The following is a 23,594-nucleotide window of genomic DNA, read 5'->3' as shown; positions in this document are numbered from 1 at the left end:
TTGACTAATATTCATGGAGTCATGGGAAACAAACAATTTCACTCACATAATACATTTTCTTTAATTTTATACAAAGAGAGCAACGTTCCATGTATCACAACATACATTAAAATGCTTTTTAAGCAATAATCAGTATGAAATGAAAGTAGGTTTATTGACAGGTTAACAATGACCACAGTATTATTCCTATGAGTCCTGTTGATGACATCAGCTATAACAATGCTTGAAGGGAAATATGGGCATTTTAAACTACATTTTACCTAGTGTTTCTTTCTCCACCAACTCCTGTGTACGGTAAAAGACGCACTCAAAAATACCGTCAAGGCATTGTTAGGGCATACCTCTGTCGATGACCCAGCACTGCAAACCACTCCCATTTGTTTACAGGTTTGAAATAACCAAGGAGGAAGTAAAACATTTGGTGGAAGAAAAAATGTTAATATAGACAGTTAGCCAGAGGGAGAAAATCCATGAAGATGGTAACAGGAATAAGAAAATTAGTGCAGTCAAGACAGATACACAGTATTTAAGATAACTTGCTCTGGTTAAGTCATTGTACCTCCCTCGGCAACTCCAACACTGTGAGAGGAGTAGGCACACGAGTCAGAGTCCTGCCTGTCAGTTCTCATCCAGGAATCATTGGGTCTACACTGACATTACAACGGATGTTCCACAACAATAGAAAAGTCAAATCATTGTGGTAGGTGGTTTTTTTTTTTTTTTTTTCTCCATTAAAGTGCACAATTTAAGAAAAACGTCACCAGAGGATGCACTTTGGAAAGATATGGTCAGGGTATACAGTGTAGACAAGACAGGCACCTCCATGGTAATTTGTCTTAGTAACTAAAAGCTCATTAGGAAACACAGAAGAGAAGCAGCACCTGAAGCCTCAGCATCGTAACGAAACACTTGTGACTAAACACTTGTACCCAATGGTCTAGACAGTTAAGTGTTACTAAGAGCTGCAAAGAAGGAGCTGCTGTTGACTTAACATATTGGTTCTAGTAGAGACGAGGGCTTGTCTGGCTTGCAGTCCCGCCGCCTGGAGGGAAGGAGGATCCCAATCCTTCACGCCTCCTATACTTTGGAAAGCAGACCAGACTCCGGGGCACTCGCCTTGATGAGGTTCTGGATTTCCTTGAACTTCGGGTGGTCTTTGTCAGCTACCAGCTGTAGGAGGACAGCCTCGCTAGTGGTCACGATGATCCCAGTTCGAGCAAGACGCTAGAAAAACGAGAAACACAGACGAGAAGTGAGCTAGAAAACAGACATGACATAAAAACAGCGGAAGTGGGCCAGGACCACAATCAGGGCCTTCATCTACAGCAGTGGTTCTCGGCCATAGACGTAAATTCAGGGAGAAAGAAAAGTTTCAAACCCAGCTGTATCACAACTGTATCATGATTATTAATGGGCTAGAAACATGTAAAGGGAAACAGGAAGCCAGAGTCATGTTACCAGGCTAATCACATGAGCAAAGAGAAAAGAGTGATAGAAATCGTATCCCTATCTGTGTCAATCAGTTTTCATCTCTACTTGACACTCACACTGGGGTCTTCTGGGAAGAGGAAAACTTAAGAAAATGCCTCTATATAATTGCCCTCTAGGCAAGTCTGCTAGGCATTTTCTTGATTAATGACTGATGTTGGAGGGTCAGCCTACTTTGGGTGGTGCAAAGGCCCTGATAAAGTGAGCCTAGGTTATGTAGAAAGCAAGCCAAGTGCACTGGCTGGTTTTGTGTGTCAACTTGACACAAGCTGGAGTTATCACAGAGAAAGGAACCTCTCTTGAGGAAATGCCTCCATGAGATCCAACTGTAAGGCATTTTCTCAATTAGTGATCAAGTGTGGGAGGGCCCATTGTGGGTGGTGCCATCCCTGGGCTGGTAGTCCTGGGTTCTATAAGAAAGCAAGCTGAGCAAGCCAGGGGGAGCAAGCCAGTAAATAACATCCCTCCATGGCCTCTGCATCACCTCCTGCTTCCTGACCTGCTTGAGTTCCAGTCCTGACATCCTTTGGTGATGAACAGCAATGTGGAAGTGTAAGCTGAATAACCCTTTCCTCCCCAACTTCCTTCTTGGTTATGATATCTGTGCAGGAACAGAAACCCTGACTAAGACACCAAGCAAGCCAGTAAGCAGTATTCCTTGGTAGCCTCTGCTTCAGTTACTGCCTTTGGCTTTCTGCCTTGAGTTCTTGGCCTGAATTTACTCAGTGATCAACTGTGACATGGGAGTTCAGATAAAATAAACCCTCTCCTCCCCAAGACACTTTTGGTCTTGGTGTTTATCTCAGCAATAGAAACTAAACTAGGGTACTAGCCCCCAGAGGAGCACACTTCCTGGGCTGTACTGCTTTGCCTCTCATTTCACTCTCTCAAATGGGGGCTTCTTTTGGCTTCAAGTTTTGATAAACTCTTGTGTTTTTATTTATAACACAAAAAAGCAAAAGAGGCACCACATCAGAATTTACCCTGTACAGTGCAATGAAAACAGGAGACCATGGGGAATATTAATACTTTTGCCTGGTGTTACTGCCATTGGGTACCTATTTATTTAAAAATAATCTGTAATATGGATATAATTATAACTATCCAGTCTATTTTATTAGTAGTTGCTATCCAATGGTATAAAATAGGTGCTTAATTGCATTAAGAAAATAGGGTTCTTAAATTATTTTCTTCTGACTCCAAAACAGCACCTGATGACTTCTCATAATTAGAGCTCTGGCCTAGGAATGACTGGCAGAAGGGAAGAGCCTCAAGTGAGACTTGAGAATCTGCCCCAGGGAAAAAATGGAACCACCAGGTCTTCTGCCATTATAAACTTTTTTAGAATGACTATAAACAAGGGTTATGAGATGGAAAACTGTGTAAACTCCCTAACAGGACTGCTCCCAACAGAGAGACTTTGCCAGCTGTTCCTGTAGAACCACAGGAACTACAATAGATATTTCAAGGAGTGGGGATAAGAGGTGGGGGAGTAGCAAAGAGAAAGGCAGAGAGGAGAAAGTCAGGAAGGGGCAGGGAGAGAATCCAACATCGGGGACTTTTCCTCCTGCTGTATGGATCAGAATCTTGTTCATCTACCCTAATCATCTTTGGAGATGCTGGAAGTTGGGTCACACTGGGGTGTACAGGGCCACTTACCTAAAGACTGGGGGGGGGGGGGCTAAAAATAACTGAGCAAAGAACCTATTAAAAAGGAAGGTGTGGTACAAAAAAATGCAAAGCTTTTAGAACAGGCTCCTAGGTGTTTGCATAGAGGTTGCCCTCATGGATTGAGAGGAAGCTGGACAGACAATAGCATCAGCTTCTGGTGTTCTGTGCACTTCCTGATCATTCAGTCTTCAGCCCACCTTCTCCCTGAGTTTAAATGGAGCTCTGGAAGATTCCTCCTTATACCTGCAGTTAGTCCAACTGGGCCAATGAAAAAGGAAGGTTGGTTCCTTGATGTTCAACCTAAGACTATAAGTCAGTGAAGAAGTACCTAACCCACTTCATATCCGAGCAACTGAAAACCACCCATCAGTACATAAGTCAGTGATGAAGTACCTAACCCACTTCATATCTGAGCAACACTGAAAACCGCCCATCAGTACAGGGGCATCAAGTTCAAGAGAGGATTTACTCAATCTATTCTGCAACTCTTCTGAGATCAGACAAAAGTCAGGCAGGTGCAGGTTGCTACATCAATCCATTATACAATTTTGGACAATTGTTACCTCAAAGTGACACAGCCCGACAGATGGCAAGTACATACAAGGACACGTCCAGTCATTAAGTCTATGCTTGATGCTTGCTAACTAACTATACTTATTGCAAGTAAAATAAATTTAAGAGTCAATATGGATCAGGAATATCTGAAGTAGTTCCGCTCTGAGGGAATAGAGAAGAAAGGGAGCTGGCCATATTGCTGTTAACTTTCAGTTCATATATTTAAAAAAGTATTTCTGTAAAAACTTTACAAACTGCCTACAACCTGGCAGGCACTGCAAACCTCACCTGACCTCACTGCAGACACTGCATACCATCACCTGACCTCACTGCAGACACTGCACACCATCACCTGACCTCACTGCAGACACTGCACACCATCACCTGACCTCACTGTACACACTGCACACCATCACCTGACCTCACCTGCAGACACTGCACACCATCACCTGACCTCACCTGCAGACACTGCACACCATCACCTGACCTCACCTGCAGACACTGCACACCATCACCTGACCTCACTGAAGACACTGCACACCATCACCTGACCTCACTACAGACACTGTACACCATCACCTAACTTCATTGCAGACACTGTACACCATCACCTAACTTCATTGCAGACACTGCACACCTTCACCTGACCTCACCTGCAGACACTGCACACCATCACCTGACCTCACTGCAGACACTGCACACCTTCACCTGACCTCACCTGCAGACACTGCACACCATCACCTGACCTCACTGCAGACACTGCACACCATCACCTGACCTCACTGCAGACACTGCACACCATCACCTGACCTCACTGTACACACTGCACACCATCACCTGACCTCACTGAAGACACTGTACATCATCACCTGACCTCACTGTACACACTTTACATCATCACCTGACCTCACCTGAAGACACTGCACACCACTATCTGACATGCTGTGGTCACTTTCCCACTTTCAACCCTGATGCACTTTCATCTACACAGGCTCTTCTGTGTCCAGGCAAAAAGATCTGGCTCTTTCTGTCCCTTCCCAGCATGTTTCAGAGCCCACAGAATCAACTAAGCAGGACTCAAAGAGACTAAACCATGGAGCCTGTATGGATCAGAGCTAGGTTTTCTGCATATACATTATGGTTATATAGTTGGGTGTTTTTGTGGAACCCCTAACAATGGGAGTGGAGGGGTATGGGGAGTCGACAGAAGGCGGCTATCATCCTTGCAGCCATCTTGAGCCATATACCCTGACAAGAGACTTGCTTACAATAGCCTACAACAGCTGAGCACACTCTGATAACATCTTGTTTTAGATACCCAGGATTTTCCCCTGGGTGTATGAGACTTAAAGGTGTGTGACTTAAGGGCATGACTTAGAGGTCAGATTTAGAGACAAGACCTAAGGGCATGACTTAAAGGCTTTGAGGTGAGTCATATAAAAGGTGAGAGGCAGCCAGAAGAAATTATTATTAAGTATTATTAAGTATTAGACACTTGGAGGCACTAGTGACTAGGAACTCAAGACTTGGGACTTGGACTAGGAAGAGAGACTGAAGAATAAACGGTTGAATCACACTCTGTCTGGTCTCCATTCCTCGAGTCTGTCCTCACTCTCTCTCTTGCTGAACCCCGACCCAAAGACCAGAGCAACTTGGGGCAGTTTGGGCTCTAACAATTTAGCCCCCAAGGCTTTTGGCAGTGCAGGTTCCAACATTGACAGAGCGTTCCGCAACATTTTTGGCCCCCAAACGTCAGCTAGTGCGGCTCTCAACAGGGGGTATCTCTGACTCTGTTGCCTGCTCTGAGGACCCCTTTCCCCCTACTGGATTGCCTCATCCACCCTTTATATGAGAGTTTGTGCCTAGTCTTTTTGTAACTTGTTATTCTGTGTTCGGTTGATACCCTGGGAGATCTGCTCTTTTCTGAGGGGAAACGGAGGAACAGTGGATCTGGGGAAGAGGGGAAGTGGGGAGGTAGAACTGAGAGAAGTGGAGGGAGAGAAAACTCTGGTCAAGATGTAATATATGAGAGAGGAATAGAAAAAAGAATCCATATGAATGTAGAAGAAAAGTCCTGGAAATACCTTCACAGCGCACAAGATTTTTTCTGTTTGCACGGCTTTCGACCATTTGGTTCCTTTAAAAGGCTTCAAAGTCTGATCATTCCCATGGCAATAAAGTTTCCACAGGAAAGTCATGAAGACAGCTGCCCGTTGGGGTTGACCTGACAGCTGTTAAACCTTGGTTAATAAGGAAGCTTGAAAAGTGGATTCTGAGGAACTCGTGAGCTTACAAATCCTTGCTGAGGTGAGGAGCCGCCCCGTTCATTCATTAGACATCCTCCTACCCACTAATAAAACTTCCAAAGGGCATGAGGACATTTTAAAAAAGCAAACTTCTACCTATCGGACAATCATTTTATGTTCCTTACCCCAAAGCTCCAGAGTCTTTGAGGAAAAAGGGACAGAAAGACTGTAAGATCCAGGAAGCAGTATTTTCTAGACATACCAGAGAAAATGCCCATGTGAACTCAGAGCAGTTTCAACACCACACAAGACCTCTGTAAGCTCCAGACAGACAAAATCCAAGCATAGAGAGTGGAGGGTGGACACATAAATTCCATATCTGGCTGAGGAGCCATTGGTATTGAATAGCTACTGGGAGAAAGGTGAGTCAGTGCCTTGTAAAGATATGAGACCTGATAGGCTAAGCAACTACACTGCAGGGCTTGGACTCAATCCCAGGACCATAGGCTAACCAACTACACTGCAGGGCCTGGACTCAATCCCAGGACCATAGGCTAACCAACTACACTGCAGGGCCTGGACTCAAACCCAGGACCAGACGGGCAACACAAATTGGACTCTGGGGAAGAGACTTAAAAAAAAAGTAATCTCAAACTTAGATGATGAGGGTGGTGTATGGGGAGGAGTTGGAGAGGGCTGGCCATGCTTAAAATGTATTGCATGAAATTCTCAGGGGATTGAGAGAAATATTGCAATAAATAAATAAACAGCGAACGTCTACCTACAGTCCCAAGAGAGGTTCTAATCTTTCAGGAAAAACCAAGAAGGGAAGCCCACTATGTTTTGAACCAGTTGTTACTGGGACAAAGGTGGCCAGTTCCCTATGGCCTTTCATCTTCTGTCCTTTCCTTTTGCAATCTGCAGGGTACTTCAGGCTCCAGAGCTGGCACAGTCCAGAACAATGCACAAGCCAGTCTGTACCCAGAGCACTGGATGATCTCCCAACGGCAAACCCTCCGGCATTTCTTTACAATTGTTTTAAATTTACATGTCATTTAGTATCAGTGCAAGTGTGCTCAGGTGATACTGAGCCAAGCTAAAGTTTAAAAGGCAAATCTTCCAGGGTTGTTAAATATTCCAGACGCCTAATCCTTCTGAAAATTCAATGACGAAGTAGAACAAGTACCTCAAGAGCAAACATCCTGTCCATCATGCTTCTCGAGGAGGTGGCGTCAGCCACGATGTGGACCTCAATGCCTCGGCCGACCAGCTCCAGGGCAGTCTGCTGGATACATACGTGCGTCTCGAAGGAAAGAAAGGCATCGTACGTAAGAACACGGTAAACTGTCGGTGCAAAGCTTAACAGCACCATTCTGACTCTCAAGAGCTAGGCAAGCTCCAGCGTACGTCAGCATCTCCACAGGCAGACAACTGGCTTTTATCAGTGTTTTTTTTTTAACGATCACATTGAACAGACGCTCAGAACACTGTTAAGTATCTCATGACGTTCACCCTGAGTGACCTTGAGAACGCTCACTATCACCACTCAGGTGTAGGACCATTTGCACTTGGGTTTACGTCTGCATCCATATCAGGAGCACAGCTCAGAAGAGGACCCTTCAGTGCTGAGAAAGCACTGGGGCAATGGAGTCATACAGAAGCAAAGACAGGCCCGGGAAGTAATTTACAATGCAGGCCAAAAAGCAAAAACACTTTACAAATACATTAGGGCAAACCGGAAAGGACCAGAAATGGAATAATCCTTTTCATATTGAGCTTGGGCTCTAGTTGGCCAGATAGTTTTAGGTATAAATCAGCATTCTCTAGCTTTGGCTTATTCACTTGAAGATCAGGGATTATCCAGTGCCCATTACTAACAATGGCACCATACAGATGCCATCGTTGCAGGCGCTCACTTGTAGCCTCAGTAGAGGACATAAAGCAAGCAAAGCACCCTCTAAGAATTAATCATGATGAATAAAAAGCGTATGCAAAAGCCAGTGCACCTGTGTGACACAGTTACACAACTGAGCTTCCTCTCAGCAACCACAACTGAAGTAAAAATTACTAAAGTGAAGACTAAATCTCTCTGTTACAAAAACCTATTATGATCAAAACATTATTATCAAAATGTAACCATATTACATTAATGCTATTCTATTGCACTGAGTGAATAATTTTGTTCACAGTGTTTTCGATTTCAGTATTAGAAGTCAGAAATAAGCTGAGTATGTTGGTACAGCGCTGCCATTTCTGCACTCAGGAGACAGATGCAGGAGGATTGCTATCAATTCAATGTCAGCCGAGGCTACATTGTAAGTCCCATACCACCGAGCAAAGTCATCTCGAAAACTATATAAAATAAAATGTAATAAATCAACTGAAATTGGCACTAGGAATCCATGAGTACGTTTTCCCTTCATAAGAGCATGTACACACACCTAATTGAAGGACAATGAACTGTACAGCCTTGGAGCTGTATGGGTATGAGGTGTGGTACAGCACAAAATGTGCCCCCAATCAAGTCCAGGAACACATAAATAAAAGTAACCCCTTTGGGGAAATGTCTTCCAAAGCAGGCAGCAGGTGGTTCTCGGAACAGCTGAAGATCAAACGCAGCCCCGCTCACTGGTTGTCTGACTTTGGGCAGGGTATGATACCTCTATGCCTTAGTTTCTTATCTGTGGTACTGGGGGACACAAGGTCCATAACTCACAGGGTTATTGAGAGAGTTCAAGGTGTTAGCAGCTACAGGGAATTTAAAACAGTGCCATGCAGGTGGAGAACCCATAACAGGTGGTGGCCATCTTCCTCAGTACCAGCCACCAGCATCCTATAAACAAGACTGCATTCTGGGAACGCTGAGTTTTCCCACAAATGGTGCGCTCCGAACCCAAAAGGGAACTTACTTCTACTCCAAACAACACAACACTCCGGACGCCAGGAATCTCAGCTAACGCCGCTTCGACTTCAGGTAACACCATAGAAAACTTGGTCTTTGGAAGAACCAGTTTTACACCTGTTAAGTCAATTTCTTGAACGGTGCTGCCAAGTCCTTTGGGGTATTGTTCTGTTATGATAACTGGAATCCCTAATATCCGAGCTCCTTGCAACTGAAAAGCATCAAACAAAGGTGTAAAAAAACTGTGTTGAGTAGAGATATAAATACACATTGTGTTGAATACAGATATGAATGCACTTTGTGCCTCAGACAATTGAAACAAGCAAATGCAGGAGCATACCAGTCTCTGTCCCACACTAATGATGTCTCCAAAGTACTTGATGGCTGGACGGAATCGTTCCTGCATGTCACAGCAGAAAAACACAGTGCTCGGAGGTGTGAGATTTCCCAGGGTCGTAAGCTGGGGAATAAAGAAGACAAAAGTGATCTGGCATTTGTATTACAATGACATTTATTTCCAGTGGATGTCACTGCAAACAGAAAAAATGTTCCTATTGTTTGCCTCAGTCAGTAAACTTACAATACAACTACAAGAAACGATCTGAATTACCACCCTCCTCCCCCCACCAACACCCCTCTTGATGGTTTATATATATGCTCGGCCCAGGGAAGTGGCACCATTAGAAGGTGTGGCCTTGTTGAAGTAGGTGTGTCACTGTGGATGTGGGTTATAAGACACTCATCCTAGCTGCCTGGAAGTCAGTATTCTGTTAGCAGCCTCCAGATGAAGATGTAGAACTCTCAGCTCCTTCTGCACCATGCCTGCCTGGATGCTGCCATGTTTCCACCTTGATGATGATGGACTGAACCTCTGAACCTGTAAGCTAGCCCCAATTAAATGTTGTCCTTGTAAGAGTTGCTTTGGTCACGGTATCTCTTCAAAGGAGTAAAACCCTAAGTAAGGCACCCCCAGAAAAGAGTATTACCCACAAAGACATCCTCCAAACTGCATCTGGTAGAAAAGGAGGGACATAACGTAAAGATGAACAATACATAAATGTTTAAACAAATTTTAATACTCTCAGAGACAAAACATTTTAGTCAATTAAAAATATGCATATATGTTTCAAAGATTTCTTTCATCTAAGGAGAAATGCTTGCATAAAATGTTAATTTTTACAACACACTTGAATAGCATTTCAGTATAAAAATATAAAGAAAAAGAAAATATCAAAAAATAGGCAGTTACATAATTTGAATATTTTTTATGCTCTTTTTTGGTGTCTTTAAAAGTATTTGCTTAATATTATTTGTGAATCTTACCTTCAAATCATAAACCTATTTACATTAAAAATGTAAATATGATAATGGTATTACAGACAGAAATTAAACTGTAAAGTAACTCATGTGAGGAAAGTAACAACTGAAAAAAATCATCTGTAGCAGAGACTGTGAAACATAGAAGCAAAGACAAACAGAAAACAAGCTGATTCATTACAAACACAAAAATCACTGCTATCAAGATAAAAGTCACTTGCAAGGGTGACTTCTGGAGTGCAGTGAATGAAACATGTGAACTGGGAAAGGAAAGGGTGGTGGGAGAGGAACCCACCAAGAGGGAATTCTCAAACATTATCAGGAGCAGGAAAGCTAATGAGTTAGTAGGAAAACAGTATTACATTTCCAAGCTTCATATCTCCATCCCAGCAACCGCTTATGTAGCAGCCTGTCAGGTGCGGGACTGCTTGGCTATCCAAACACATACACACACACACATACACACACACACACACACACACACACACACACACACTCCCCCTCCCTCCCGCCACTTTCTGTCTTTTCCTCTTTCTCTGCCCTTCCCCATCCCCTCTTTCCCAATAAACTTTCTTTATACTAGGCCTATAGCACTTGTTCAGAGGAACACCTCAGCATAGGCCCACCAAGATGCTCCCCCTGCGGCAACTACACCCCATTATACCAGCAAAACATAACAGGTTTTGCAAAAATATAACAGGTAGCACATGCCAACAGTCTGGGCCCAGTGAGGATCTACTCACATGTAAAATTCACACTGACTACAGGAATTTAACTTCACTGGATACTTAAAAGCCCAAGGTGCTTTTACTTTCCACCTGCAAATTAAAGAAAGCTCTGCAAAGAATGCGGTTGTTCCGGAGAGAACCAATGCCGTTACTCTCCCTAGTCACCCACTAACCCCCCTCTCGTTGTCCTGTTTTGCATCCCCTAAAACCACCCACAGATATCAATTATTAATATCCTGGAGAAGTCTGTGTCCCAATTACACGGTTGTAGCCTCTGCAGCAGCTCAGCTCTAGACTTGGCCTTACCATCTCTGCAGGCTGCAGACTCTAGAGGAGACGATTCCTACCTGGATTAAAGGAGCCACTGAAAGAAATCTTTTATCTCCACCACTGCGGCTATCCTAACTGCTCTATGATAGCTTTTGTCTGTGTACTGGTTGCAGCCACTGCTACTTTCATCTCCCACTGGAGCTGAGACATGCACACTCCTTCATCAAGGGCAGTCCGGTAGCATACTGCATTGGAAGGTGAGAGCCACCTACCTTCCAGTTATCACTATAGAGAGAGTCCAACTCCACCAACAAAGCAGGATTAATGTGCTCAAGTGCCCTGGCTGCCTCCTCACTCTGGTTTTAAATTATACTTTTTTATTTTACATTTATTTATTTAGTATAGGTATGTCTCTGTGTGTGCAAGTTCCAGGATTTATACTAGGAGGTCAGGGGGGACAAGTCCTGGGAGTCTGGTCTCTCCTTCTAAGACATGGCCTCTGGGATTAGGTATCAGGTCATCAGGTTTGGCAACAAGTGCCTTAATCACTGGAGCCAGAGTGCCTGCCTAAGGTCTGTACTGTAGTCATTTTCAAAGCAGTGCATGTGATCTACACACAGAAGCCGAGAAGACCAATTTTTGTGTATTCAGGATTTTATTTCTTAAAGCAATCACTGCTTTCTGACTTATGCATTTTAAAATCCCAGTAACCATTAAGTCCTAGTTACCTATGCCCCCCCCCCAAATCTATGTTTTTCTTTCATAAATTTAAATAGTAAGTATCACAGTGCTACTGTGATTCCAGTAAATGATGTAAACAATTTACGTACAAGTGGCCTATGTGAAATTACAGTCATACAACTCAGCCAGACTGGCCATTCCATTTGCCAGCAAGTTTTCACAGGAAACCTGGCAAGTGTTATTAATGAGCTAACAGTCAAGCCCTGAAATGCTCACAGTTCACACAAGCTCACAGTTCACACATGCTCACATACTAACTCAGTCTACACGGTCTAACACTATAGGTCCCACACCAGACTAGCAATCTGCATCCTAAATACACAGCAAGTTAAGAGAGTTTCCACCAACTAGAAACACAGCGCTAGAGGCAGACAAATTTAGCAGCGGCAGGAACTGACAGGGGAGATGGAATAAAAGACCCAAAATACAAGAAAGCAAGCCAAACTCAGACCCACCGGCATCTGAGGAGGTAGGAACACATTATTCTAAATTAGAAAAATGTCATTCTAGTATTCATAAAGAATATATAAAAAAAAATACAAGAATATATCAAATAACATACTATTTTACAGGAACCACAAGATAGAAATGGTCAAAACATTCAGTTACCAAATGTAAAGGAATAAATCCTCGCCTAGCCAGAAATCTGGATCTACGTTCTGAGGGCAGAAGAGAAGCAACCCTCAAGCTGTCCTCACCCCACAGAACCCTTTTCAGTAAACAAAGATGTTAAAGAGTGACTTCTCTTCTTGTAGAGATGGAACTCCTGATTGTGTGAGTCTCAGACACTTCCCCATACTCTTGGAATCCAAGTGGCAAAATCTGCCTGAGGTAGTGTGAAAGCAGGAGAACCTGACTCAAGGGAAAGCTGACAAACAAAATCAGCTACAGGGTCCTCACTCATGCACTCAGTAATTCACACTGACAAATCCATGTGTGTGCTTGACATAAGAATGACCTGCACAGATCCTCAGGGTCCTACAACCTCAGGCTACCCATAAGAAAAACACCCCACACGTGAAAACTTAGGACATCCCATCAAAATATCTGACTGGTGCTTCTCGGCATGGTCAAGGTCATTCGTAATAATCAAAACCAAAGATAGCGTCATAGCACAGAGGAACCAAGGTAGCCACGGCAAATGGTTTTAACGTTATCCTGGACTGGATCGTGGATAAGGTTGACCTGAAATATCAAACAGAGAAAGACAGGAAGGGAAAAAAAAATAGTAAAAGCCAGTGTGCAGAGGCTGGAGAGATGGCTCTGTGGTTAAAGCATGCACTGCTTGCTCTTCCAGAGGACCCAGGTTTAGTTCCCAGCATGCAGTGGGCAGTTCACAATTGCCTGTAACTCTAGATCCAGGTGATCTTATGCCTATTTTTGAACTGCACTGAACTGTGTGTGTGTGCGCACACACACACACACACACACACACACACACACTCATGCACACACATGCATACACACACACATACACCAAAAAAATTAAAAATAATAAAAACAATTAGAAAAACTGGTACACAGCTCAGTTAACAGTAGTATACCATGCTGGGCAGTTGGTTGTGATAGATAAACCACAATAAAATACAATATTAACAACAGAAAAGCTGGTGGGACAGAGGAATAGAAAATCTGTCTTATCTATGCAACTGCAGCATTTAAAAAAAAGTTTTAACTCTTATAAAATGCAAGTCTTATACTTAAAATAAAAATAATGGCTTCCCTGGGACACAGTAGTTGGAGATACTGCGTGACTGTAGAGATAACCTTCAGATCTAACAAGCTAGAAAAGGACACATAAAGAAAAAGGGAAAAACAAACAAACAATTCTAACCATATTATCTGCCTAATCCTGTCTATCACATAGATTCCAACAAGATGCCATTACAATTTAATTCAGTTATAATTCGGCGGGTTTTTTTAATCCTGACTCACAAATTTTAGTTAAAATTAAATTGTAGGTACCCAGAAGTATTACCAATTGCCCAAAATATACAAGTTACAACTTCAGTATGACCAAAACTACGATGACAAAAGCAGATTTGACTAAATTGTTTGAGAAGCAAACCATTTATCATTTGCACATCAGTGCAGACACAAGAAACACAAGTTACATATTATGTGTGTGTATATATATGAATATACACATTTAAATATAAAGGATTATTATAATCAGTGACTTCTGGAAACAAAAGTTTAAGAGACAGAATTTAAGTACAAAACTCTTTGTCCACTTCCCTTAGAACTGCCACACTGTGGCACTGACCTGAAATTTCGTATTGAATAGAATACCTATAGACTTTTCACAGAAAAGTTTTGATATGCCTATTACCCTGGCCGTGTGCTCTGATCACTTAACAAAATGGCCACTGGCTGGCCACTCAGGAAAACAAAACATGGCTAGCTTAGGTTAATGATTCTTACCCTTTCCAGGAACAGAAGTAGGATATGGTATCACACTGCTGAACAGTGTCCCATATTCCCCTTCAAATTCCTAACCCCAGTGCCTTAGAGAAGGACCTTCTATGGAGCTGCAGTCACTGCAGATAACCTGACTTAAGATAAAGACACCCACTAAGTAAGGTCCATAAATAAGGGGAGACGCTTATACAGAGAGATGGACAGATAAGGATGTTGGGAATTGGTTCTAATGCTTTGCCTTAATTCAGCTCTCCAAATCAGGAATCTGTATGTCCAAGTGCTGAATTTCTCTGTCCCCATTTGATTTTTGATTGATCAATAAAGAGCCAACAGACAATGGCTGGGCAAGATGAAAGAGGCGGGACTTCTAGGATCCCCTGGGAAGAAAGGGTCCTGGGAAGTAGTTAGGAACAGGAGGGAGTGAAGGCCTAAGTGTAGGCTCAAGAAGGAAAGTGGCCTAGAAGTGTCTTAAGCAGCAAAGAGAGGGGCCCTTCCAGAAGGAGCCCAGAAGGAGCCAGGGCAGCAAAGATAAAACATAGATTTAGGATGTGTTAAGTCAGGAATGCCGGAGGGGAGTGTTTGCTGGCTGCAGGAGTGTTGGAAGTGCTCAACCATTGAGCTAGTCAAGGCATATCAAAATTAAGCCCGCACACCTGAGCTCACGAATGCGTGCTTGTCTTTCATTCTTGAATCCAGAGGGCTCTGGAGGGTGGCGGCTTGAAGGGAAACCCGCCAGGAGCATATAGCGGATTAACTAATTCGCTGATACACAAGAATGCCTTGACCATGAAAGCAGACATGGGAGTGATGGTATCTATACGCCATGATCTTCCATAAACATGAGGTAGAGACAATCATAAAAAAATCCTTCCTCACACACAGCCCTCAGAAGGAACCATCCCTGCTCATGCCCTTCGGTCTAGCCTCTGGAAATGTGAGACTATCTGTGTTGTTCCAGCTCCTCAGTCAGCAGTGCTAACGATAGCCCCTGAGCCACAGTGAGGAACCTGTACGTGTTTAGGAGTGGGGAACATAAGAGGGGGGATTGTTTTTCTTTTAAAATGGGCAGCCCATTACTGTCAAGATAAGCATAACCTACTTGAGTAAGAGTGTGAAGGGAATTAGGTACCCTTAGGTCTCAACCCTGGGACAAAGGGATGAAGCATCTATTTAATGTATCAAAGTGGATCTAGCAGCCAGCTTCTCCCAGCATCCCTCAGTTCCAAGGCATGGCTGGAATACCCTGTCCTCTACTCTCCACACTTTCTTGTCCAGGGTCTAAGCTGCTCTTCCTTCAGAGGCTCTTCCCTCTGTAATCCAGCCATTTTGGCTACCAGCTCTTTCTTTTTTAACCTTTGTCTTCTTTGTGCCTGCACCTGTTTCCTTCCTTCCTCCTCACCAGGCTCCTGCTCCCACCCCCTCCCCCTCCTCCTCCCCACGTGGCAGTTCAGGGTCACTTTCACTCTGGACTCTCCCAGATGTCCCTGCCTCTGGCTATGCTCTCCCTTTTATCGAGAATAAACTTTCTCCTCCACCATATCTAGGAATACTCATGTCCTTTCTTTTCATTTCTTATTTTCATCCAGTATTTAAGTCCTAAGTGTTTCCAATCCAATTACATAGCTTCGGTAGGACCCTGACCTAGTATCAACTCATTTAAAATAGATTGATTTCCCACCCCACATACACAACCTGTGAGGATTCTAGACACAGCCCAGGCTTGTGGGTATTAGAACCTGAGTCCAAATCTCAGTTTCACTGTGTTCAATTACATAAATTTAGGTAAATCATTAACATCTTCTGATATAATTTTCTTGTCTTTAAAACAGTAAGATAAACAGTATTTTTCTTCAGCTGTGGTGATATCCAGCAAAACAAACACTTGAGTCAGCACAGGCTGAGAAGCTAAGGAGGTTAAAGACAATTTGCCATTAAGATGGCTCTAGAAACATCACTGTGCTAATTTTGTCTGCAGAATTAAGAAACTCATTCATAAAGCGCGTTTCCAGACACCACCATAAAACTCATTATTGTATGGTTTATTTTTGGCAAAACAGATTCTGAGTCTTTCCCCTTCCGATGGCAAGAGAATATTTTACTTTTGCTTTTATGACATGTGTATCTACCCTGGGTATGGATGTCCCTGGTATAACATTACCCCCCCAACCCAAAGTCTGAGCTCTCCAACTCTCCAAGGAAAATCAGCTGTGCTTACCCACTGAGAGCTGAGACCTGAAGGATCTCTCAAGATGCCTCAGGGCTGGGATGAAGGTGAAACTGGGCTGAGTCCAGAGCACAATGACATTTAAATCTACATTAAGATTCCCCACGGCTAACTAAACCTAAGGGGACAAATTCAAACGCAGGTCACAATTCCCACACTCAGATACAGTTTATTTATAGGTAGCAGCTAATTTACACAAAGGAACAAACAGATACATTGTTTTGGGAATTACTCTGCAATACTCAAAGTTTTTAAGTGGCCCATATACCTCTATAACTGTATTATCCTCCTCTATCAAACCAACAGTCTGGAGACAACACCTCGAACTCGAGATCTAGGCATCTCTTCTCAGTGCCCCTAAAACACTCGGCACCCCAGATACACCCTGCCAGTGTCTCCTCAGTCTGAGTGTGAGCTTATCCACGCATTTTCCCTGCAACACCCCTACAAGCAAGTTTCCTTTCGATAAGTTTGTATATGCTCAGCCCAGGGAGTGGCACTATTAGAAGGTGTCACCCTGCTGGAGTATGTGTGGGCTTGTTGGAGTGGGTGTTTCACTGTGGGTGTGGCTATAAGACCATCCTAGCTGCCTAGAAGCCTGTATTCTGCTAGCAGCCTTCAGTTGAGGCTGTAGAACTCTCAGCTCCTCCTGCCCCATGCCTGCCTGAATGTCGCCATGTTCCCACCTTGAAGATAATGGACTGAACCTCTGAACCTGTAAGCCAGCCCCAATTAAATGTTGCCTTGGTCATGGTGTTTGTTCACAGCAGTAAAACCCTAACTAAGACACTTCTGCAACCCCAATCTCTACCTTCCAACCAGCAAGGCGCAAGCAGACCATATTCCTTTCTTCTTTGTGTAGCTGCCTTTCCTCCTTTCTTTTGTGAACTTAACTGTCTCTTCTAGTAAAATGTTTGTGCGACACCTCATAAAATCTTACTAGAACATGAAAACTGGGTCCAAATCCTCTCCCACTTAACCACCCCTGGAACAGGTCAAAATAACCTGCCTAGGGAGGCTTGCATCTCCTGCCCTCGAAAAGTTGCCAAAGCCTTCTGTCTTATCTGGCCTGCATCCATTTTTTCCCTGCCTTCTGCTTGGGCTCTCCGTGCCCTGGACAAGGTCTGTGACAATGGCCTGCCTTACCATGAGTCTCCAACATTACACATCTCTGTCATGCAGACCTGGAAAACACCGTTTGACAAAGTACAAGAGTCTTTATAGAGAGACCTAAACTTCCACCCCATGACTCCTTCATTCATGTTCTGCCTCCTATGACTCTAAGTCTGTCAGACTGCAGACACACAAAACCATGAATGAAACATGAGCTATGTCTTCAGCTACCTGAGCCATCAGCAGACATTTAGTCACTCTGACAGGATATTTTTTTTTTTTTTTTAAAAAGGGAGTCCCTAAAAAGTTCCCATACTTAAGAACTGACAACGGATGTCTTCAAGATCCATTCTCAAAAAAATTTCTGCCAACCACAGGGGCAATGTGGCACAACCACTCACTACCCCACAAGGTCACTATCTACAGCAGTCACAGCACACAGGGAGGCATTCTAGAGTGAGAGTCTGCGAGCCGGGGCCTGCATTTGGAGAGATGCTGTGATAGGATACAAGCACAGGACTGCACGCAGAATGCACAGTCAAAGGGAAAAGGACCTACCACGTCTATCACTCCCACTTCCCCAGAAGCCACCATGAGTCTTCCTAAGTGACAGGTGTCCCTTGTCAAAACAGCAGGGAGCAGCTCAACAGAAATGAACAAACAGAAGCTTAAGTCTGGCATGCTTTCCAGACTGCTCAAGGGTGCTCTCATCAAACATGCAAAGGAAGCAGTCACCCTACAGGAGATGCTCAGACATTCCTGAGGACTTGTTCAGGTTTTGCCAGCTCTGCCTTTATAGCCAGAGAATCCAGGGCAATCTCCTAACCTTCCTACCCTATGCTGGACTCCTCAGAGAAATGAATGTCATTACTATCTCCACCAAGAAGTGAATCCAGGCCTGCATCTACCGTGCAATGCACTCAGATGCCACTTCTATGTGGAATGAACTCTCTTGAGACATAAATCACCCATGTTAGTAGAGTTATACAGACATGTTCCAGAAAATATAGTAGCAACAAAAATAAGTTGTCTTTTCTGAAAATGTATCCCCACACATAAATACATGTGTGTACATGTACATCATTTCATGTACTATATAAAACATCCTTTCATATTATCGACAACTATGCTGGGAGAGGCACATGAATGAAAGGATTACAATGACTAAAGTGAGAATATGAAATGTATTTGTAAGTACGTCAAAATATAGACATATATAACTGGTAAGCTTAAGGATTCTTGGGTTATTTAGTGAGAAAAGTTATTTGGTACTGGGTAGACTACTGCTGTTATGATTATTTTATTGAAGGAAAGTAATTAATAAAATGAGAATATGAAAGTATGTGTAAGTCCTTCAAAATACAGACATATATACAATATACATAATGTATATACAATATACAAAATACAGACATACTAAGCTTAAGAATTCTTGGGTTACTTAATGAGAAAAAAAGTATTATTTGTTGGGAGAGAAAAGAGTACTTCTATTGTTATGGTAATTGTTTTAAACAAGATTACAAAAAAAAAAAATCGATTATAAAGTATTTCAAAAGCCAGAGTGACCTAATTATAGATTGCTGTTTTAGCACGCACGCGCAAACACACACACAATTGATTTTCAGACTCTTTAATAGTTGAATCACATCTTGAAATTGTCAAAATATAAAATTCCTACCCTGGCACACAGAAAAGCAAATACCAACTTAAAAATCTAAAGCCTAGTCACAGGTAGGAGCCCCTCTCCCTCCCAAGAATACCAGGAAATGGTTGACAAAGAAGTCTGTATCTTCTACACTGCTGGGAATGGATTTGTCAAAGGTGAATCCAACATATTGGATCTTTGGCAGCAGAAATCTAAACGGATCTTTGGAAGGCTGCAGAGAGGCATCATCTAGAACTCTTAAAGAGATAAAAATGGAGAATCTTAAACACTAAGGAATGCAGCTCTGATCTGGGCAGCAGGGCAGATCGCTGCACCTCCTGCGGCCTCTCTGGCAGGTAGCCCATGAACTCTGTCCTCTGAACATATGAACTTTAATCAAGTTAAAGCATTCCCTCAGGATCCAGAGATGCTGGGGGGAGAGACAGCACAATCCAGTCTGTCTTTGAGTACAGATGATAAAAACTAAAAACTAGGGGATAAGCCTCTCAAAATGGCACTTGGATATGAAAATTTCTCTCTGCCCTCAAAAGCCACATTTCAGTTTGTCTTCCAGAGAAAAGGCTGAGCAGTTCTGCACGTAGAGAAAACTACTATACATGCTGGAGTGCCTAAGTTAACACCTATCTCCATTCCTCTCAAAACCATGTATTCGCCCGAGAATCCTCAGATTTTTAGGGGGAGGCGATTGCCTCGTATTACAGCACGGCTTTAAGCAAGATAATAATGAATAAACTCTAATCCGTAGGTACAACTTCCTCAGCCTAGGATGCACAGGCTTTCACGCTATTTAAGTGTCTACTGCAGTTCTCTTCCTAGGTAGGCACCCCGACTGTCACCAAAACGAAAGGAGACGAGAGCCACCACGGTGAAGTTTGCATTTCTGCAACTGGTTACCACAACTCCGGGAACAAGCCCTGAGGCTAACACTGCCCACGATCTGCATCACCCGTGGGGGCTGGGGGTGGGGGGAAGGAAAGAGCAGGGGCAGCCGTGGGGACCCTGCAGGCGGCTGCCGCACAAAGGCGCGGGGCACTCGGGACCACACACGTGGGGGCGTGGGCGGCCCGCGCCGGGGTGGGGGGGGGGCGGTGACCGGGCTCGGCGAGGGGCGGGACCCACCTGGATCTGCAGCGGCACCAGGCGCAGCTTGCAGCGCTCGCTCACAGCGAAGCCTTTGGGCAGGTCCACGTACTGGCCCCACTCCTCGGCGAAGAGCTGCACGACGAATTTGCGGTGCATGTCGAGCTGATCGCCGTACAGGCTCAGGAACTTCTGGATGAGCACGTCGTAGCCCGCGCCGTGGGGCACCGACGCGGGCCGCGCGAACACCGAGAAGCAGAAGAGCACCGGCACGCCGCCCGACGGCGCCCCCGCGCCCACACCGCCGCCGCCAGCCAGCGCGGCCACCGAGGGCTCCGCCGCCGCCATGTTCCCTTGCGCGTGCGCGCCGCCTCCGCGCGCCAGGCCGAGGGGCGGGCCCTGGACGCCGGAGACCCGCCCGCGCCGCCCCGGGGCTCGGCGCCTGCCACCGGCGACACGGTCACCTGTGGCGCTTAGCGCTCGGGGACCGCAGCTGGCCGGGCCTGATATGGACCGGACAGCAGTCGCAGGCCTCCACGGACGACCAGAAAAAACTGCAAATTACCATCTTCCGACCCGCGATCGAGACCAGGTCCTTCTTGATCTCGCGCTAGTTTTCTTAGGCTTCAAGAGCAAAATCGGAACTTACTGAAACTCACGGTTTTCCCTTTTTAAGTAGGTATAAAGCATCATCTTCACAATAAAACGACCCCATGGACACTATAAGATGTAACAATTCACAATAATTAGTGCAAGATTCTTGACGTCAGGTCCCAGGGATATCGGGCTCGTAAATACAAGCATGAAATTAGATATGAATTAGTAAACATATCCTTATCGAATAATGTTTTTAGTTTTGTTAGACAAGTTTTTCTTTTTTTTTTTTTTCAACTACAACTGCTATTTGGTACTGATGGTTCGGTTTCTTCAGGAAACTTAAGTACATATATTTTAAAAATTGCATAAAATGCATTTATAAAATGTGTAATTTTTTTTTACAGGGAAAGCGAGTTTTATATCTATGTGTTGACACTAGCTTTTGACAGACAGCCTAACGTTGCCTTCACGTCTCTGTATCAATAGCATATCAAATAACGTAAATAACACCATGTCGGCTGGGCACATTCTCATTCAGTAAGGTGTAATTGTGGCAAACAGTACCTCAGTATGGTAGAAAAAGAACACGAATGCCCCATTTCACCGATGAATTATTCTCAACAATCTATTGTTAGAGTAATAATTGGATCCGCTTAAATAAATGATATTGGAAGGCGCCAGTGAATAGGAAGCTCCAAGTGGACATCAAAGTGACACATAGCATACAATTATCCTAACTCAACTTAGACAGGATTCTCAGGAACACAGCTAATTAGAAGCTAAGGACATTCAGAATTCAAATTCTGAGCCAATCAAGAAATTTGATTATATGGCGTTGATGAATATGTTAATATACTTCAGAAGCAAACCCCTCAGTGGATTAACACAGTGAATAATTGATTCTTGCTTTTCCTGTTAATCAGCAACACTGACACCCTCAATACTCTTCTGCCACAACCTCCATTCCATCTTTTAGGCACCACACTCTTCCTATTGCCCGTTTAGTCTTAGTTTTAGATTCTTTTTGTTGCCCCAAACTCTAACCCAGTGCTTCTCAACCTTCCTAGTGCTACCACCCTTTAATACAGTTCCTCATGTTGTACTGACCCCCAACCATAAAATTATTTCATTATCACTTCATAACATTATTACTGTTGTGAAACACGGATGTAAATATCTGATATGCAACCCCAAAGGGGTCAGGACCCACAGGTTGAGAACCATTGCTAAAACTGTGTACATGCACAAAGGCTCACATGTTTTCTTAAAAGCCCTGCCTTTAAATACCATCCATACACCTTGACTTCCAAACTGGTATCATGCATGTTCCCAGTTTTGATCTCCAACTAGAAAAGTATTTTTTAATGTTTTGAGTTGGGAACTGAGTAGATATCTCACATTAAACATGACAGGCAGTACTCTTGATTTCACTTCTTCTAAAAGATTTGCCTCCCCTGTTATAGCCAATAAAATAGTGACCCCATTTTATTCACAGAGTATAAGTTGTCACTTAATGTTCTCCTGTTTCTGTTTCTTCCTTCCCTAACCTATCAATGAGACCTGATGCTCCAAATCCCAAGTCTTTTTATCCATATCAGTGCCACTGGCCCAGATCAAAACACCATCCTCATCTCTTTCCTGTTTATAACCAATCACAAGTGGTGACAGGATTTTACTCAGATGGCCCTGTTTAAGTCACTTACCACATTTCATTTGTATGCAGTATGGATCCATATCTTCTAGTACACAGGAAGTGTGTACTAGAAACAGGCGGTGAAATGAAGAGGGCAGAACTTTAAAGAATTTATAAATAAAGTCAGGAGATTGGAGGGAATATGTACAAGGAAGAAATGGGGATGATAAAAGTAACAAAAACCTAGACTTCTCAAGCTCAGGATCCCGTGTCTGGAATGAAATGCCCCTGGGAAGTCTGAACGTAAGGTCACAGGTTGCAGAAAAATAATCAGTGACGTAGTATAAGACTAGTAGAAATTATCGAAAGTAACGAACAGGGGTTAAAATGTGTAAGGTCAGTTTGGGTCATTTGTGAGTCCATGTGAAATAATTTATCACCTGCCATCGGAATTCAGAAGAGAGAAGCAGACTGAATGTCAAACAGCGCTTCCTGGTCAGAGTTTGGCATGCCAGTGTTTCATGCAGTGGAGTTTTGGAGTGAGGTGAAACCACCACTGGCAGGCTGATAATAAACACCACTACCAACACCTATGGCACACCGGCAGCCCTGGCATCTCTCAATTTTTTACCAACGGTGACCAGGATCATGTCAGTGGGAATGAGTCTCGTGGTAGCTCTAACAAGTGTTTGAGAAAACTGTGGAGCAAGTTAATTATAAGAATAAAGGAACTGAGTGATAGTTTCAAAGCACTGATGCACTAGGGGGAAAAAAAAGGCAATTGGTAATTAGAGGTGGAGTCTGAGAGGCAGAGGCCACTTGAACAATACTGAGAGTCTACATCCCCCAGTGGAAAGACAAGAAGCTGTGAATGAGAAGACTCTCAAAGATTAAACTCCTCTTACTGTAAATAGATTTATTTTTGGCTGTACTGGGATTGAA

The 23,594-nt window shown here is 43.7% G+C and overlaps 1 protein-coding gene across 1 annotated transcript; it reads right to left on the bottom strand.

The window, feature by feature from the left end:
- Positions 1-313: 313 nt before the first annotated feature.
- On the bottom strand, positions 314-20,808 carry LOC117702177 (isochorismatase domain-containing protein 1). Its single transcript, XM_034493461.3, has 5 exons — positions 20,462-20,808; positions 9,203-9,322; positions 8,870-9,073; positions 7,147-7,263; positions 314-1,224 (listed from the first exon to the last, which is right to left on the bottom strand). The coding sequence occupies exons 1-5, from the start codon at positions 20,768-20,770 to the stop codon at positions 1,078-1,080; spliced, it is 897 nt and encodes a 298-aa protein (XP_034349352.1). The 5' UTR covers positions 20,771-20,808; the 3' UTR covers positions 314-1,077.
- Positions 20,809-23,594: the final 2,786 nt, after the last annotated feature.

The sequence above is a fragment of the Arvicanthis niloticus genome, unplaced genomic scaffold, assembly GCF_011762505.2.
Source record: "Arvicanthis niloticus isolate mArvNil1 unplaced genomic scaffold, mArvNil1.pat.X pat_scaffold_534_arrow_ctg1, whole genome shotgun sequence".
NCBI classification, from domain to species: Eukaryota; Metazoa; Chordata; class Mammalia; order Rodentia; family Muridae; genus Arvicanthis; species Arvicanthis niloticus.
The sequence above is the reverse complement of the archived record's forward strand: the minus strand, read 5'-3'. Positions and strand labels throughout refer to the sequence as shown.

What these genes read in the sequence shown, in the direction of transcription:
- LOC117702177 (XM_034493461.3), bottom strand. Translation starts at nt 20,770, where the DNA reads ATGGCGGCGGCGGAGCCCTCGGTGGCCGCGCTGGCTGGCGGCGGCGGT. An exon ending in TTAGTGTGGGACAGAGACTG is followed by an intron (nt 9,074 to 9,202) that starts GTATGCTCCTGC and finishes GATGCTTTTCAG; the next exon opens with TTGCAAGGAGCTCGGATATT. An exon ending in ACAGGATGTTTGCTCTTGAG is followed by an intron (nt 1,225 to 7,146) that starts GTACTTGTTCTA and finishes TCGTTTTTCTAG; the next exon opens with CGTCTTGCTCGAACTGGGAT.